This window comes from Anoplopoma fimbria, chromosome 10 (assembly GCF_027596085.1).
Source record: "Anoplopoma fimbria isolate UVic2021 breed Golden Eagle Sablefish chromosome 10, Afim_UVic_2022, whole genome shotgun sequence".
In the NCBI taxonomy this organism is placed as follows: Eukaryota; Metazoa; Chordata; class Actinopteri; order Perciformes; family Anoplopomatidae; genus Anoplopoma; species Anoplopoma fimbria.
In genome coordinates, this window is record NC_072458.1 from 16364441 (window position 1) to 16382803 (window position 18363).

An 18363-nucleotide genomic window follows, 5' to 3' on the forward strand; every position below is an offset into this window, starting at 1 on the left:
CATGGCAGTTTGTACCAGATGAGAAAACTAAGACTTTAACTGCACAAAGATTGCCATAGCATTCTGACATGCAGTATCGACTATGCTCTCTTATACAGCCTGGTAGAAAAGGAACATAATCCTCTGATACACCCCTTACAACCTGAGTCTGCGTAAAAGTATAGTCTCTGATGTAAAGGAGAACACAAGCTTTTAACATGGGCCTTCTAGCCAGGGTCCAGTCCCATCTCCTCAGTTTTTCTGACATTTAAAATGAGATAAAAACTCTCTTTCAGTTAAATAGACTGAAGGACTTGTGGTTCGATGGCTGTTTGGTCACTCGTTTGTGTATAATGTAAAAAGAAGTGGTGAGCTGACACAACCCTTTGGGGCACCTGTGCTGATTGATCAGGATTCTGAAAGAGTATAATTGACCCTGACATGCTGGATTTGATTAGTTAAAAGGAAAAATACTCATCACCAACACTCATCAGTTTCAGTTTCTGAATAAGCAGATTGGGCTGAGTTTTATTAAAAGCAGTGCGAAAATCAACAAATAGCAGGCGTGCATAGGCCTTTGTGTCTTCCCAGTGCTTAGTAGTCAAATAGGAGATACCATCTATCCATCATCCATAACCACTTATCCTTTACAGGGTCGTAGGGGGCTGGAAGCAATCCAGCTGACATTGGGCAAAGGCAGGGCACACCCAGACTATTGCAGGGCTGACACAAAGAGAAAGACAATGCTCACATTCACACTTAAGGGCGATTTAATGTCACCATTTAACCATAGTTGCATTTCTTTGGACTCCAGAGAACCCTGTTGGAAACCACGCTGACACGGGGGAAACATGCACATTTCTCACAGTAGGGCCGTGCAGCCCAGGAAAGAACCTGTGTCCCTTTTGTTATATATTATATAAAGTAATACCATTTGAATGGCGTCATCTGTACCGCAACCTTACTTGAAAGCAAATGGATGCATCTATTCCAGAACTGACATCTGCTTTGAGTACAGACACCATGTACTTTTCAAAGCGTTTCATTACAATTGAAGTCGAAGCTCATAGGTCTACAATCATTATTCTCAGTTGGACAATTTTTTTGGGAACTGGAATAATGTCCCTTTTTTCCCAAAGGGCAAGGACAGTTTGAGAGCCTACAGACTGCTGGAAAACAGAGCACCATGCTGTGGGGAGCCCGACTTCACAGGTCTTTAAGAGTAGAGCCGAGATGCCACTAGGGCCTTTGGATTTCTTTATACATACATGTCTAAAAAGTAACTGAGTCTTGGTGGGTTAATCAACAGCCTGAAGCTTGAATAAGTAGTTGAAATAGTCTCATGCACATTATTACAATCCAAAGAAAAGTTCAATTCAGTTTATTTTGTATAGCCCAAAATCACAAATTACAAGTTTGCCTCAGAGGGTTTTACAATCTGTACACATGCGACATCCTCTGTCCCGGTACCCTCACATCGGCACAGGAAAAACTCCCCTAAAAAAAGAAAACCTATGATTCATATAATCACAGTAGTAAGCAGTGTAACGAAGGAAAAAAATTAAGACTACTTATAAAAGCAGCAATGACTATAGTAGAATTAAAATAATGATATAGGGAATAGTATTAGTAATGTGACTAATAATAATAATCGAAGTAGCAGTGGGTGTCAGCCGGGTCACAGCAGGAGGCATGACCACGGTCCAGGTACCACAACGATTCGTGGAAACCTGCGAGGTGAGAAAGCAAAAAGGGCTTCAGGGTGGAAGCAAAGCCAATAAGCATAATGGTACATGGAATAGTAATAGTAATGTGACTAATAATAATAATGGTAGTAGCAGTGGGTGTCAGCAGGGCCACAGCAGGAGGCACGATTTAGGGAAACCTGCGAGGCTAGAAGGCACAAAGACTCCAGGGTAGAAGCAAAGCCAATAAGCGTAATAGTACAGGGAATAATAATAGTAATGTGACTAATAATAATAGTGGTAGTAGCAGTGGGTGTCAGCAGGGCCACAGCAGGAGGCACGATCACAGTCCAGATATAACCCCGATTCATGGGAACCTGCAAGGCGAGGACTCCGGGGAAGAAGCAAAATCAGTAATGTGCATAAATAGGAGGTTAATACATTAAGATGGAGGGAGAGAAGAGGTAAGATAAGATGGTGCCTGGCCAGTTAGAGCTTTATAGGTGAGTAGAAGAATTTTAAATTCTATTCTTGATTTAACAGGGAGCCAGTGCAGAGAAGCTAATACTGGAGTAATATGATCTATTTTCTTAGTTTTTGTTAGAACACGTGCTGCAGCATTCTGGATCAACTGTAAAGATGTACAGTGCCCTCCAGAATTATTGGCACCCTTTAGTAAAAATGAGAAAAACGAGATGTGAAAAAAAATCTTTGTTTATCCTCATGATCTTCCATTCAAAATATTCACAAAAATGTAACCTTTAACTGAAGAAACATAATTGAAAGAAACATTAAATTCTTATCATGAAACAAATATTTTTCTCAAAAATATATGTGCCACAATTATTGGCACCCCTTCATTTAATATTTTGTGCAGCCTCCCTTTGCCAAGATAACAGTTCTGAGTCTTCTCCTATAATGCGTGATGAGGTTGGTGAACACATGGCACTGGATCTGAGACCATTCCTCCATGCAGAATCTCTCCAGATCCTTCAGATTCCAAGGTCGACGCTTGTGGACTCTCCTCTTCAGCTCATCCCACAGATTTTCTATGGGGTTTAGGTCGGGGGACTGTGATGGCCATGGCAAAACCTTTATTCTGTGGTCGGTGAACCATTTTTGTGTAGATTTTGAGGTGTGCTTCGGATCATTGTCCTGCTGGTATGTCCAACCACGGCCCATTTTAACCTTCCTGGCAGAGGCTGTTAGGTTTTCATTTAATATCTGCTGGTATTTGATGGAGTCCATGATACCATGTATCCTAACAAGATGTCCAGGGCCTTTGGAAGAAAAACAGCCCCACAACATCAAAGATCCGCCACCATACTTAACAGTGGGTATGAGGTGCTTTTCTGTATGGCTATCTTTCTGTCTACGCCAAACCCACCTTTGATGTTTGTTGCCAAAAAGCTCTATTTTGGTCTCATCTGATCATATAACCCGGTCCCATTGAAAGTCCCAGTAACGTTTGGCAAACTGTAGGCGCTTTAGTTTGTTGTTGATTGACAGCAGAGGCTTTTTTCTGGCAACCCTCCCAAACAACTTGTGGTGATGTAGGTGGCGTCTGATGCTAGTTTTGGAGACTTTCTAACCCCAAGACTCAACTAACCTCTGCAATTCTCCAGCTGTGATCCTTGGAGATTCTTTTGCCAGTCGAACCATCCTCCTCACGGTGCGTGGGGTCAATGTACACACACGTCCTCTTCCAGGCTGATTCTTAACATCTCCTGTCGCTTTAAACTTCTTAATTATGCCCTGATAGTGGAAATGGGTATTTTCAACTGTTTAGAGATTTTCTTATATCCATTTTCTGATTTGTGCAGCTCAACAACTTTCCGTCGCACATCGTCACTGTGTTCTCGGGTCTTTCCCATAGTGATGAATGACTAAGGGAATTTGGCCTGTGTCACCTCATATTTATACCCCAGTGAAACAGGAAGTCATGGTTGACCACTTAAGAGTTCCTAATCAAACAGGTGAATTTAAAAATGTAAAATATGACTGGAATTATACTTCAGTTAGATTGTAATCATGAGATTTTCTAGGGGTGCCAATAATTGTGACACACATGTTTTGGGGAAAAATATTTATTTAATGGGCACTGTAAGAGACTTATTAGAGCAGCCTGATAATAAGGAGTTACAGTAATCTAGTCTAGAGGTAACAAATGCATGAACTAGTTTTTCTGCATCGCTTTGAGACAGGATTTGCCTGATTTTCGCAATGTTACGTAAATGAAAAAAGGCTGTCCTTGAGATCTGTTTTATATAAGAGTTAAAAGACAGATCCTGGTCAAAGATAACTCCGAGGTTCTTATCGGTAGTGCTGGATGCTAGAGCGATGCCATCTAGAGAAACTATATCGTTAGATAATTGATTTCGAAGGTGATCTGGGCCTAGTAGAATAACCTCAGTTTTGTCGGAGTTTAACATCAAGAAATTGCAGGTCATTCAGGTTTTTATGTCCTTAAGACATGCTTGAAGTTTAGAGAACTTGTTAGTTTCGTCAGGCTTAATCGATAGATATAACTGGGTATCATCTGCATATCAATGAAAGTTTATTAAGTATTTTCTGATAATATTCCCTAAAGGAAGCATATATAAGGTGAATAAAATTGGTCCAAGAACATACCCTTGTGGAACTCCGTGACTGACCTTGGTTTTCATCGAGGTTTCATCGTTTACATATACAAACTGAGGTCGATCTGATAAATACGACTTAAACCAGCTAAGTGCGGCTCCTTTAATGCCTATTAGAGTCTCCAGTCTCTGTAATAAGATTTGATGGTCAATTGTGTCGAACGCAGCACTAAGGTCAAACAATACAAGTACAGAGACAAGTCCTTTATATGATGCAATTAGAAGGTCATTTTCACCAGTGCTGTCTCTGCGCTATGATTCACTCTAAATCCTGACTGAAAATCCTCAAATAACCTATTGTTATGCAGAAACTTCCTGGCAGACGACAGTGTGCGACCAGTTGGAAGAAGTCTGACTATGGTATCTGCTGAGCACAACTACAGCCATCTGACTGTCCAAAGAGTCCAGGCTGCCTACAACAGAGACTTCACTGTCCTTTCATGTGTGAGATATTCATGTGGATGTCATTATCGACATCCACATGAATATTAAAATCCCCTACAATAATAACTATCTGTTTTAAGGACTAAACTTGATAAGAACTCTGAAAATTCACATAGGAATTCCGAAAATACGGACCTGGTGCACGGTACACTATAACAAATAGAGTTGGCTGTAATGCTTTCCAGGTCAGGTTTGAAAGACTAAGAACAAGGCTTTCAAATGAGTTATAATTTAATTTAGGTTTAGGGTTTATTAATAGGCTTGAGTCAAAGATGGCTGCTACTCCACCTCCTTGGCCTGTGCCTCGAGGAATATGAGTATTAATATGACTTGGAGGAGTTGATTCATTTAGGCTAACATATTCTTCATGACACAGCCAGGTTTCAGTAAGACAAAATAGATAAAAATGATTATCTGATATTAAATAATTTACTAGTACACCCTTAGATGACAGAGATCTGATATTTAAGAATCCACATTTAATTTTCCTGTTTTGTTGCACTGTTGCATTGGTTGCCTTAACTTTTATTAGGTTATTTTGTATAACACCTCTTCTGTTGACTTTTGATTTAAATAATTTAAGTGGCCGTGGGGCAGACACAATCTCTATAGGGTTTTGGGTGGGTAACTGGGTGGGTAACTGCTGTAATGGAAGCGCAGAGAAGTGTGAAAGACTGCAACTCTGCTTCCTGGTCATAACTCTGGGTTGTCATGGATTAGGTCCACTAATAAACTGGGTCAGATTTCTAGATATGAGATCTGCTCCATCCAAAGTGGGATGAATGCCGTCTCTCCTAATCAGACCAGGTTTTCCCCAGAAAGTCTGCCAATTGTCTACGAAGCCCACATTGTTTGCTGGACACCACCTCGACAGCCAGCGGCGGAATGATGACATGCGGCTATACATTTAATTTAAACAACAAATAAAATCCTTCAATTCATTGCCTTTGAGCAGATCATCATTAGTCATGAGGCACTTCTTATTTGTGCTCGTATTGGTTATAACTTTAATTTTCCCATAGTTTTTTTAGAGTTCATTGAGATACAATTCTGCTCTATAATCTCCCTTTGCTTCTTTGTATCTCTCAAAATCTGGTTAAGTTTATTCTGCACTACCTTCAATCTGCTATATCCACATTTCTTAAAGTTTTTTTTTCCCAGTTGATGCAATAATTTACCTTCTCAGTTATATAAGGCTTATTGTTGGGGTACAATATTATGTCTTTTTTGATAACACCATCCACACAAAATTGTATTTAGTCTGTATTGTTCGGGAATTTACTATGTCTGGGTGGGAGAGCGCTTTGAGTGGTCGGAAGACTAGAAAGCACTTTACAAGCACAAGTCCATTTACCATTACAGTCCTCAGAATTCAGGTGTTCAGTGTTTCCCCCCGATTACAAGCTCTGACGATGACACTTGGCGCTGACGAACTGACTCACTATCAGACTCACTGACAGCGTCATGGTACAATGAGCAACATGAGAGTATGGGAAATTTACAATAAAGTGTTTCCTGTTTTTCTTTCCTTCCTTCTTTGATTGAAGTTGTATGAGTTTAAATCTCAAAGTCCAGTTTGAGTTTGTTTCTAATATGTTGGAAAGAGCTGGGCTGTAGATTTGGGGATTTGGGCTGAATGATTTGAATGGACTGAAAAACCAGCACACATACTGAACCGCCCTCTGTTCACACACCTAATCATAACTAAAGTTTGATAAATTGTTTTGTTTTTTATGTTGTTTTAAAGGATCTCTATAGAGTCTTCTTGTCAACAAACCAATGGTATGGTTACAAAAACTACTTGGTTACAAAAACGACCCTCGATCTTTATTAGATCACGTTTGGCAGTTTTTCTTTGTGCTCACTGCAGTCTACTCAAAGGTAAACTTGGTTTACACTGTGATTTGTTCAGCTGATATTACAAAAGTGCATACTCTAGACTAATCTTCTATTCCAATTGTGAAGTTTGAGGAATAACTTTGCTTAAACAACGCATTGCCTGATAAGTCCTGCTTGTTATAGTCTGCATTATTGTGAAACACTTGACACTGTAACAGGAAGCTGTTCCTATTTAAATCTGCACACATTTGATCGTACACTTCCATTTTCTTTTACCATTGACTGGTGATTTCTTCAATTTTTTTTCAACTCTTGTTGAGAGGTAAATTTGTCTCTTACTGTCCTTTCATTAGTCAGTCTCATTGAACCATTATACAGTATTTTGTTCTCCATATACAAAACAAACCGTTCATACAAAATGACATCTATTTGTAAAGAGAAATGTATTACAAGCTAAGTATGAAAGACCATTCAAACATATAGAGTAATAGACATAGATGTTAGACATAAATGTCAATATAGACATATGACTTGACCCAATCAAGCTGTTGTGGCAGGAGATTCTTAACTATACAACATTAGTGTATGTGATCTTGATGTTTTATCTGATAACTCTGGCATCTCAGACACCACGTTACCATCAAAACGAGACAGCTGTCCACTACATTAGTGCTGTTCATCAAGGAAGTCTGTCTGTTATAAAAATGTGACCTGTGTTTTCTCACTGCTTTTGTTTTAGAGTCTGGTTACCTACACAAAGCTGTCCTGCTGCAGAGTGGGGCCCACATCATAGAGGAGGTCCAGGTTTTTGAGAACCCACAACCTGTCAAGAGCATGAAGCTCTCCATACCCAAGGTACACATTTCATTATGATATTTTGGACTACATACATTCTAGATACCAATCCAAAGCATGAAGTTGTTAAGACAGAAGCCACCACTGAGGCAAAGACTCAAAAGCGCGACAATACCAGGACAGTTTCTAAAAACTTTAACCATTACATCGGCTGTTTCCTTGCCAGACGGCATCTTGGACAGGGGAACCAAATTAACCATTTTAGAAAATCTGTCGAATACTGTCAAAATGGGGGGTAGCCCAGCGACAAAGTTCATGGAGATATCCGATAAGGGAAGGTGTGGTATGGGCAGGGTCTGCAAGAACCGCTGTTTTAATATAGAACATGGTAAGCCAAACCCCAGGACGACAGGCTAGGCGGGAGGCGTGGACCCAGTGAATGACGTGAGCACGGAGAGAGGCAGACACAAAAAGCCGTCAGCAGTGAATGTTGGTGATAGTCCCTTTAACTCTTCTCTCAACCCCCCACATAAATGTCCAAACCACAGAAGGGGGCAGGATAAATGAGGGAGGCTTGGGAGCATGGTCGGAGTCAAACTTAGCCCTAACCCTCAGGCTTAATGTTTTTACAACCAGGGAGGTAAAACAGGGGAAAGTTGAAACGGTTAAAAAAGTAGGGCATACCTGGCTTACCTGACGTTGAGATGCTTGGGTTAGAATATACTCCAAATTCTTGTGGTCAGTCAATACAAACATTTTTTGCTCACGCTCACGCTTCTCTGCCTTGATGAACCGCTGGTGATCCAGCAGCCGCTGGAGGACCTAACGGATATGCTGGATGTGAGATTCCTCATCCGGGGATAAATTGAGGATTTCATCCAGGTAAAAAAACACAAACTGTTCAAGCATGTCCCGGAGTACATCATTCTCGAGGGCCTGAAATACGGCTGGAGCATTGACAGTCAAAAGGCATGATCAGACATTTATAGTATCCACTGAGAGTGTTAAAGGCTGTGTTCCACTTATCCCCCTCTCTAATTCTCTACAAGTGGTAGGCATTCCTGAGATCCAATTTGGTGAAAATCCTACCACCTTTTAGCTGTTGGAAAGCAAATAAAATGAGAGAGAGTGGGTACCTGTTCTTAATGTTCAGGTCATTCGGGCCATGGTAGTCGATGCAGGGGTGGAGGAACTTGTCTTTCTTGTCGACAAAGAAGAAACCTGCTCCAGTTAGAGAGGGACACGGTCTGTGTATTTTTGCATTGCCTCCCTCTTCGTAGCTGACTGCGAGTAGAGTCTTCTCATGGGTGGGGAAGTGCCAGGAAGAAGGTCAATGCAGTAGTCGTATGGTTGGTGTGGAGGGAGATTGCTCAGGCTTTATTGAAAAGTCTTTTAAGTCCATGTAGCAGGAAGGGACTCCAGACAGGTTGGAGAACTCGCCCTGGGCACCAATCGAGGGAAAAGTTGGATCCGGAGACGAAGCAGTAGCAGAGGACAGTCAGTCAGGTAACCTGGTGGGCGAAAAAGACAATAAAAAGGTTGTCTTTGGGCTCTTCACAGGCACTTCTACTCAACGATATCACTGATGCACAGTAGATGTGTACCAATGATTTTCTTGGCGGTTTTAATCGCCCGCTGTAGAGCCCTCCTGTCATGGGCCCTGCACTTCTTATGCCTGTATGTAATGTTTCCAGTCAGGATGCTTTCTATTGCTTTCTATTGCTTTATTGTAAAAGTTAAAAAGAACTGTTTGCTTACAGAAACAGACGTTTATGGGCTTTCTTCACAAGGATGGAGATTTAAATTGTCAATGGACTTTTGATTGCCTTTCTAGTCTTCCGACCACTCAAAGCGCTTTTACACTACATGTCATTCACCCATTCATACGCAGATGGCCCAGCCTTTCAGGTTGTTTGCGATGCTGATTCCCAAGGACTTAAAACTGTTCACTTGCTCCATCGTCTTCTTGGTTTTACTGACTTTGAGTAGTAGTTTTTTCTCTGAGCACCACTATGAAAGATTGTTGATTTCCTCTTTATAGGAAGTCCCATTGTTGCTTCTAATCCATCCGATGTAGTGTCAACTTCAAACTTCACAAGAGTTCTCTTCATGTTTTGGGTAGAAGTCGTGGGTGTACAGTGTGAACAGGAGGTTCACACTGTACAGTTCTTTGTGAGCGTCTTCTGTGTATCTGTTGGCTTTGTATGCAAACTGGTGACGGTTCAGACTGGTTGAGATGTTGTTTTTGCTGCTGGAGAACCAGCTTCTCAAAGAATTTAATCAGAACGACTTTCAAAGAGGCATTTACAGTGCCTTGATCGAAACCAGATTGCATGTCTTTAAAATTATTAAAATATCATATGAGATTTCAGTCAGGTAGCGACTAATTAGGGGTATGTATCTCACCATTTCAAGACAAAATTGTCTATGGAGGTCGTCTTTAATTCCAAAAAAGTAAGAGTTATCTATACAACGATTGGATACAGTTCAATTTAGCAGTATTTGTATGTATGTATTTATATACAGACGGCATTCAAAAAAGGGCTGCAGCTATGAACTATTTATGGAACTGAGTATTCTACCAAGTATTTGATTAATTGAGGAATTTAATATAAAATACTTTTGTTTTATTTAGGAGCAATAATAATAATACAAAATAAAAAATAAGATAGAAACCGCTAATTGTTTCCTTTTTAGAAAAATCTACAGTGGTATTGCTTAAATTACAAACAACAGTCTGTCAAATCTAACCCCTAACCCAAAGTCAGTGTGAACCATCAAAAATTCTAGATGTTATCCTTTTACCTTATTATTGTTAACGCTGGTGGTCATTTTGCATACAATTCAAATTATTAAGAAATAAATGTTTGCATTATTTACAAAATATCTCGGTAAATTGTATTATCTGGCGTAAAATGTATTAGTATTTACTTATTATCGGAAGGTAATTGATTTTTATTTATTATTTAATTGTTTGAGATTGATATAAGCTTATTAAATATATGGATAAAAATGATTCAGTAAAATAAAAGATATCAACTAATATTTTAGGTCATTGTTGCTTAATTCAAGACATTACACTGCTATTCAAATGTATCTGTACCTAAATGGATTTGTTTAAAGGGGCCGTATTATGCTTATCCACTTTTCCCCTCTCCTTTAGTGTGTTATATATATATTTTTTTACATGTAAAAGGTCCGTAGAGTGTAAAACCTGAAGTCCATGCCTAAAATAAGTTACCCTCCCCCTCAGAAACACTGCTCCTGAGCTGCCTGAAACGGCTCGAATGAATTATCTCCTTCACTTCCGTAACTTTATGAGGTCACAATGTTACGGAAGTGACATAAAACTCTCCAGCTAGTTTGGCCCTCAAACATCAAAAGAGAGAGACGGAGCTGAAGCTCTGGAGGAAGAGTTTTTTGAAATGTGAAACGTTGACCAATCACAACAGAGCTGGCTAGCTGACCAATCAGGGCAGACTTTGCTTTCTGGAGGGAGGAGCATTTCAGAGAGAGGGTGAGAAGAGGTGCTGCAGGACAGCCAGGATGAGAAAAACAAGGTGGATTATGAGCATTAACGCATGTAAACATGTTTTGAATGTCACTTTGTTGACTATTTTTAACATTTAACATTTATTTGAGCAACTTTGTTTGTATGTTTATCCAACATTTTTCATATTAAAAATGTCAAAATACAACAAAGTAGAGAGTAAATGGACTGTACTTGTATAGCGCTTTTCAAGTCTTCCAACCACTCATAGCGCTTTTACATTACATATCATTCACCCATTCACAGCCATTCATACACTGATGACAGGGCTAACATGCAAGGTGCCACCTGCACATCAGGACTCTAAGTGAACTAACATTCATACAACACCCACACACCGAGTCGGGAGCAACTCGGGGTTAAGGACACATCGACATGGACTGCTGGAGCCGGGGATTGAACCGCCGATCCTCTGATTGGAGGACGACCCTGCTCTCCACTGAGCCACAGTCTTATTACAGTCTTATTACATATTTCTTTTTTATTACATTATATATACAGTCTAGAGGGGGTAGGAGAAAACAGCTATATGCTTATTTATTTGTAATTTATGTTAAGGGATTAATCATTTGATGTTTAATCTTTACTAAATGAATAGCTTGAATTATTAAATGAATATTAAGTTAAATTATTAAGGTGTTTTGAATTTTTGACCCCCACATGTACCTAAATATGAAGTACTAAGAATTAGAAACACCCTTCAGTATAATGCAGTTCACTACATTGGTTATATGTAAACAATTTCTTTCATACTCTTTTGAGGGAAGAATCACAAGCTTACATTACCTCATGTAGATATAAGTAACAAGTGAAAGATATTCCAGCAGTTTAATCATAAAATTTCCAAAATAAAATAAAAGGAAACGTTCTCATTGAAGGACACCTTGAGTGGGATAGCTTGCAACTTCAGCCTCATGGTCCCATCCTTGAAGCTTCAAAAGCCTGGGAGTGCATTTGTCCAGTTAGGATATGAACTTTGATTCAAGCTTCACCATTTGGTGAAACTCATCCTGGATCTGAAAGACAAATAACTTAACTAACTTTAAAGCCTCAACACTAACAAGTTTTCATCTTTTTTTTTTTTTTTATCATTTTAAGACCTCCGTTCACAAACCAGCTCAGTCTTATCTGTCGGCATGAACTTGCAACCACAGTTTGAAAGCATACTCTGACTCTGAAAGGGCGTTAATTCCATCTGCAACTGTGGCGTTAATCTACCATGAACTGATACATGAAACTGTGTGGCTACTAACCCTGGTATCTTAAAAGGGTAAAACATATGGGATACTTGGGAAAGTCATATTAAATTGTTACATTGAGCTGACTCGTTGCCATGTTTTTAGTCAAATCAAAGCCAAAGCAGACTGACTTTGATTCACTAGCTCAACTTTGATTTACAGCGCAGTAAAGTTGGCATGTTTGGTAACTTGCCGAATGAAAAATTATGTTCAACTTGTTATAAATTGTTTTTTAACTAACAATAAATAAAAGAGTCTTCCCTTTGAGAAAACTACAGTCCCTGTCCTTGATATATATGGCAGGATATGCGATTAATGTCCATGTGGCGCAATATACCATAGATTAAACCAAAGACCTCACATTGAGTAAAATGTATACATTTTCTGCCCTTTGATTTCCCTGATAAAATACAAATAAATTCCACTCAGTGATTCACAGTTAATTTTATTAAAACAAAACGAAGTAAAATGCAATTAATAAATCGTAAGGAAATTGTTGAATCCGGCTAGATTTGATACCACACTGCACATTTTAAATGTTTGTAAAATGTAGAAGTAACTATTACTTATTTACTTAATTTGAATCCTAATACCAGTTTTTTATACAGATATACATTAATTGGCATTAGTAGTTTTAATTATGTGTTATAATCTGCTGTTAAGCTGCTTAGAACTAGCATTAAACAGGTCATCATAACCACCTATCTTTTTTATGATGCAGTGAAAAGATTCTGTATATATTCAAATGTATTCCCCCAAAAATATGAAACAAAGCCTATATGCAAATAATTGTGTTCAGGAGGACGTTCATGTCAAATCATATTAAGATACTGTTGTAATTGTTTTGATCAAATTATGTCCCTATGCAGGGTATGCTATATGTTGGCACATCAGAGGGTGTAGTGAGGGTTCCAACAGCCAACTGCTCTTTCTACTGGACCTGTCCTCAGTGTGTTCTTGCCCGAGACCCCTTCTGTGGTTGGGACCCTGCCAGCAGGTCCTGTGTGGAGGCCTCCAACACCCATGCCAGTCTGTGAGTACCACAAGATTTTACGATTATCATGTAAACAATTACTCATATTATGTTTGCAGTTAGGGGGTTATGATGATATATGATACTACTGTTAAAATAAAAACATCATTAGGCTAACAAATAAAACACATTAAAGGTCAATGTACACACGAAACGCCACACCACAGAGCCCTAATGTTTAAACCAACCATTAATTCCCTTTCTATTGACTGCACTTTGTTTTATTTAATTAAGACTCGAGCAGTCGGACCTATTGAAATTCTAATGATTATTATTATGAGGGCCCTAGCACCAACCAGCGGTCGGGCCAGCGAAGGCATGGCACTCCAAGCAAAAACTAACGTCTAACTCATGGGCGCAGTGTCTGATGGTCGTGGAAATGCACGGTCACGTCAACCGGCATCCCTCACCTACCTCTGAGGTCTCTATTTTTGAGCGTCCTCCTCAGATCACCCTCAACTTAGATCATTCAAATAGTTTTTTCTGCCATGAAACAGGAAGTTGTTTTTGAGGAGCTAGGGTTGCTTGAAAACAAACAAAACTTGCACATATATTTTAAGTTAAGCAATTGGGTTGCCAAAATGAAAACAGGAAATGGAGGTAGCTGCTGATGGCTGCCATTCAATATGACAATTGTACCAGCCTTCTCTGCTGACTGTAGTTCTCCCTCCTCAGAGGCCAGGACATAGACAGAGGAAATGTTGAAGAGGCATGCAACACTGTTTCATTTACACACAGAGCCAGATTTGGTCCAAACAAACTGCCTGCAGGTGAGTGCCACTTATCTCAGTTGCTGGTTACATACTTCATAAAAAAAATATTTACATATGCAGGCCTAAAGCTAGACTTTTCCTCATAGCAAAATGTATTATAAATAATAATATGCCACTAAGGCTCATGATTTACCTATTTTTTAAACAATCACAACGGCTTGCCTGCATACTTTGTGTATATATACATTTTGTTTCAGAATCCATTGATTTTTTTTTTATTATATTTTTAAAGTTTGACTAAGATGAGCACTAAGTGGAACATTTAAAAGTGTAAAATAAACATCAATCATTGGACAAACTGACACAGAGATGCTGTTTGGAAATTACCTCAAATCGAAGGTAGACGTTTCTGTCTGACATTGTGATTTATCAGCCAACGTGTGCGGTAATATGATTATGCGATAAGCATATATATGCCCATGTTTCAGTTGGGATCTGAGCAGATAAAACAACGACAGCTGCAAGTTTCTTCAAGAAATGAGGGATGGACAGAGCAGCAGGAAATTTTTATGTGTACCATTATGGCAACCATTTAACCGGGCTAACTTCGATGGAAACCAAGTTGCTGCAAACTGGGACCCACCCATGCCATAACCTGAGAGTGTCTGCATTTTGTGTGTGTGTAGTCCCATCGAACTGGCTGTCCTTATTATATGTATGTAAGAAACAAAGTATGATTATGATGATTGGCCAGACGTCGATGCTGCTTTTGGACCTGAGCATCACACTTTACAGCCACACTGACGTGCATTGACACCATAAAGACTAAAAGCAATCCACATTTTCTTATGACCTAGTTAAATGACCATGGCAAACAGTTCAATGTCCGTTCTACTTCTAATCTATTTCTATGCCAGTTCCTGCCAGCCTGCACATTTCCCCATCTATCTGCCCACACCTGATTATCTTGTTCAGGTGTGTTCACCTTTTGAAGTCTTTGGTGTTAGGAACTGTCTCAAGTTTTCACAAACAAATGTCGAGATTCATAACTTGTAAAACAGTATCCAAATTTGATAAGATTCAAAAACACATTTCCATTTTATAATGCTAAGTTGACAATTGCGAATGTTATTAAGCCATGCAAATGGGGATGTTTTAGTAAAAATGTGTTAATTCAAAAATGATATACGAGCTGTTAAATTGAGGCACAGATTGAGATTTGAAGATACAAATTACTCTGCATGTATTTATGCGTTGGGTTTTACGGGATACGAGTCACGTGACGTGATATTTTACGAGTCACATTTTGACAAAGTGGGTGAGAGCACACCATTTGTTCCCATATTTCACTCGCACTCAACATTTCTGGTTAAAGAAAACATGGACAATTTTTAAGCTTAGTTATTGTTTATTGATTCAGTTTTGCATTTGATAAAGATAAGAAACGATGATACTTGCTCATTAACTTTCTTTATTACTTACAAAATCTACCATCTGTTCCAGAGTCCAAAGTAAGAGGTGCCCAATCATTTCCTCTATTTATACATTGGATGACTTCAGCAGTGATGTCATTGGGTTAGACCAAGTATAGTGGGGGAGGTCAATTAGGTAAAGGAACATATTTATGTTGATTGTGCTCTGTTCTGCATTGTTGCAGACGTAAATTATATGGTAAACTCGGTATAAGTGTTTTCTATCTAAAGATTAGTAGTAATGAATAACATTGTCATTGTACTTATTTTGGATTTAGTGTGAAACAGCACAATAACACTGTCTGAAAAGAATCTGCACAAATAGGTGGAGATTGACAAATATATTTACTTTGAAAAATGATGTACAAATCATGATATAAAAGTTGTAAATTTGGGGCACAGAGCGTTACCTAACTTGACATTTGTTTAGGAATACTTATGAGATTGATTTAGGAGCATATAACTAAACTGGTGAAACAACTGCATTACATCAGTGATTCTGCCACAGAGGCCTGCTTCCTGCACCCTGCTCTACATTAGCCTAACTTCTCTTGCCTGCATTATTGGGTTTTAATCTCATACAAGGCTAAAGAACTGGTGTATGATTTTTTTATGTAAATAAGTAAGTCTCAGAATTAGCACATCCCACATACATGTTTAAGAGTAGGCACACTTGGGCGTGGAGTATGCAACGAGCAAGTGCAGAAAATAAGTTTGCTTGCAGTGTTTTGCTTTAATAGTTCCCTGCTCATGTGACATATATGCATTTCTTCACTTCTTCTTGATATCTGATGATGCTGGTTAGAGGGGTTTAGAGGGTTTTGGTGATTAATCTGTATGTGACCCTCATGTCCTGCAGGAGAACTGGTGTCAGTGTCTCTGAATGAAGTGGTGCGGCTGCAGTGTCCCGCAGCATCGCAGATCTCCCAGCAGCTGTGGGAGCGTCCAAACAGCCGGCTGTCTTCAGACTTGTACCTACACCTTGATGATGGGAGTCTGAGCTTTGTGGCAACCCCCGCCACAATGGGTCACTACCTCTGCCTGTCCACCGAGAACGGCTTCCAACAAACTATGGCCATCTTTCATGTCAAACAGAAGAGCAGCCCCATGACTCAAATTCCAACCAGCTACACTTGGCCTGAGGCACACCACATACCCACCACAAAGAGTGTTGCTGAACCTGGGCCCGGACTGCATACCTCTGTGGGGACTTTGCCTAAAATGACAGAAACAAGACAAGGAAAGACTGAGGCAACACTGTCCATCAGGGACACTCAAGTCACCACCAGTCAGCGTGGCAGAAACGTGAGCCGGTGGACAGTGAAATCTGGGCAAAAAGAGGCAGAGTTTTGGGATGGGGAGCCCCTGCTGTCGGCACGAGGCCCCTGCTACCTTAAGGAGCTGGTGGTTGTGTCAGTTCTACTGGTGCTCTGCATCAGCTTGCTAATCACCATGCTTCTGTATTTCATCAGACAGCGCTGTCGCATCCGAACGTCCCCTCAGGCAGCAACTCCATCCAGAGAATCTGACAGAAGGACCCCTGTTGAGCAGGAGGCTCTCAAGGAGAACTGTTTTCTGAGCAAATGCAACGTACAGGCCAGTGGGCTAGTTTGTAATGGTGCACTCACCGGCTCTAATGGGCATTTGCCTAACACCCCCATCTGAACAGTCTCTGACTAGATCAGAGGTGAGGAGAGGCCAGCCCAGGTACCAGAATTACCATGGTGACAGTCAGTGGGCTCAGTGCGAGGTTCTGTTTGAACAGCCAATGAGCTCAACAAACAGTCAACAAACATTGTTGACTGTGATCCTGATGGGTAAGATTTGGATCTAATAGTATGAAAGACAATATTTTCGTTATACTTAAATGCAGACACATGACTGTTGAGATGAGACTTTTTATTGTTGCCTGACACTGAAGCACATGTCCACTGTTGTGTCCTGAACTTTTTGTATTTTCACTTAATAGACAGTAACACTTGCGACTGAAAGGTACAACCCGATCCAATACAGCTGGTTCTCTCAACATTTTTTTTAGACTAGCGAGTGTTTGATCCAAAGCCAGTGATCACCACAGATAATCTTTTGATGGGACCATTGCATTTTCAAGAGTTCATTCAAAACAAACATGAACGAGAATGGATCATTCAGTTGTTCTCAAGTGGGGTTGTATTGGGTACTTCTCCATTGTCAGTATATGGAGTTTGGACAAACAGAGGGGGTGATCTGTGCTCATCAAACAACTTAGAATCAGATATTTTAAAGAAAGGCCCATCATGGCTGTGTATGTGACTTAGCTAATTTGCTTTGGCAATTAATACACATTTTATACAAACTGATTTTGCAGGAAAACTTAATTAATGGTTATGTTCAGTAGCCAGGATTTCCCCAGTCCAGTAAGCATGATGCTCCTTTAACATAAATAAGTGTTCAACGTCGATTAGCATAAACAAATGTATCTAATTTTTTGTTTGTGAGATGGTATTACACACAAAATGGGAACGTGCTTTGGCTAGAATTGGCGGAATGCTCATCACTAATTTCCTGTGCATCATACACATTTGGACACAACATCAGTAAACATGTATCCATAACCTCTTTCGTAATGACACAGTGCTGTCATTCAGTGTTCTTACATGCACTTCAATAAAGAGTTTACTGTCAGCTTTCTAAAGTCAAGGGATTTCTTACACATCATGTATATGAGAATCCTGGGGCGTTTCTCATCTGCCTTATTTTTTTAATATTTTACCTGCTGGCATGTCAAGTCATCTTTCAATCAGAGGATCAGTGGTTGTATCCCTGGCTCCTCCAGTCCATGTTGTTGTTTCCTTGGGCAAGACACCAAATCGCAAATTGCTCCATACAGCCGTGTCTAGGGTGTGTGAATGTTGGTGTAAATTAGTTAGTTAGTTCTGTTGGGCAGGTGGCAAGTACATGAATGGGTGTGAATGGCAAGCAGTGTTAAACTGGTCA

General features: G+C 39.8%; 1 protein-coding gene across 1 annotated transcript in view; it reads left to right on the forward strand.

The window, feature by feature from the left end:
* Positions 1 to 18044, forward strand: part of sema4ab (sema domain, immunoglobulin domain (Ig), transmembrane domain (TM) and short cytoplasmic domain, (semaphorin) 4Ab) — a 42564-nt gene extending 24520 nt beyond the window's left edge. The window contains exons 12-15 of the mRNA XM_054606237.1: positions 7326 to 7441; positions 13039 to 13202; positions 13878 to 13972; positions 16247 to 18044. Coding sequence (XP_054462212.1) covers positions 7326 to 7441; positions 13039 to 13202; positions 13878 to 13972; positions 16247 to 17052 — 1181 coding nt within the window. The 3' untranslated portion in view covers positions 17053 to 18044. The remainder of the gene's footprint in view (positions 1 to 7325; positions 7442 to 13038; positions 13203 to 13877; positions 13973 to 16246) is intronic.
* Positions 18045 to 18363: the final 319 nt, after the last annotated feature.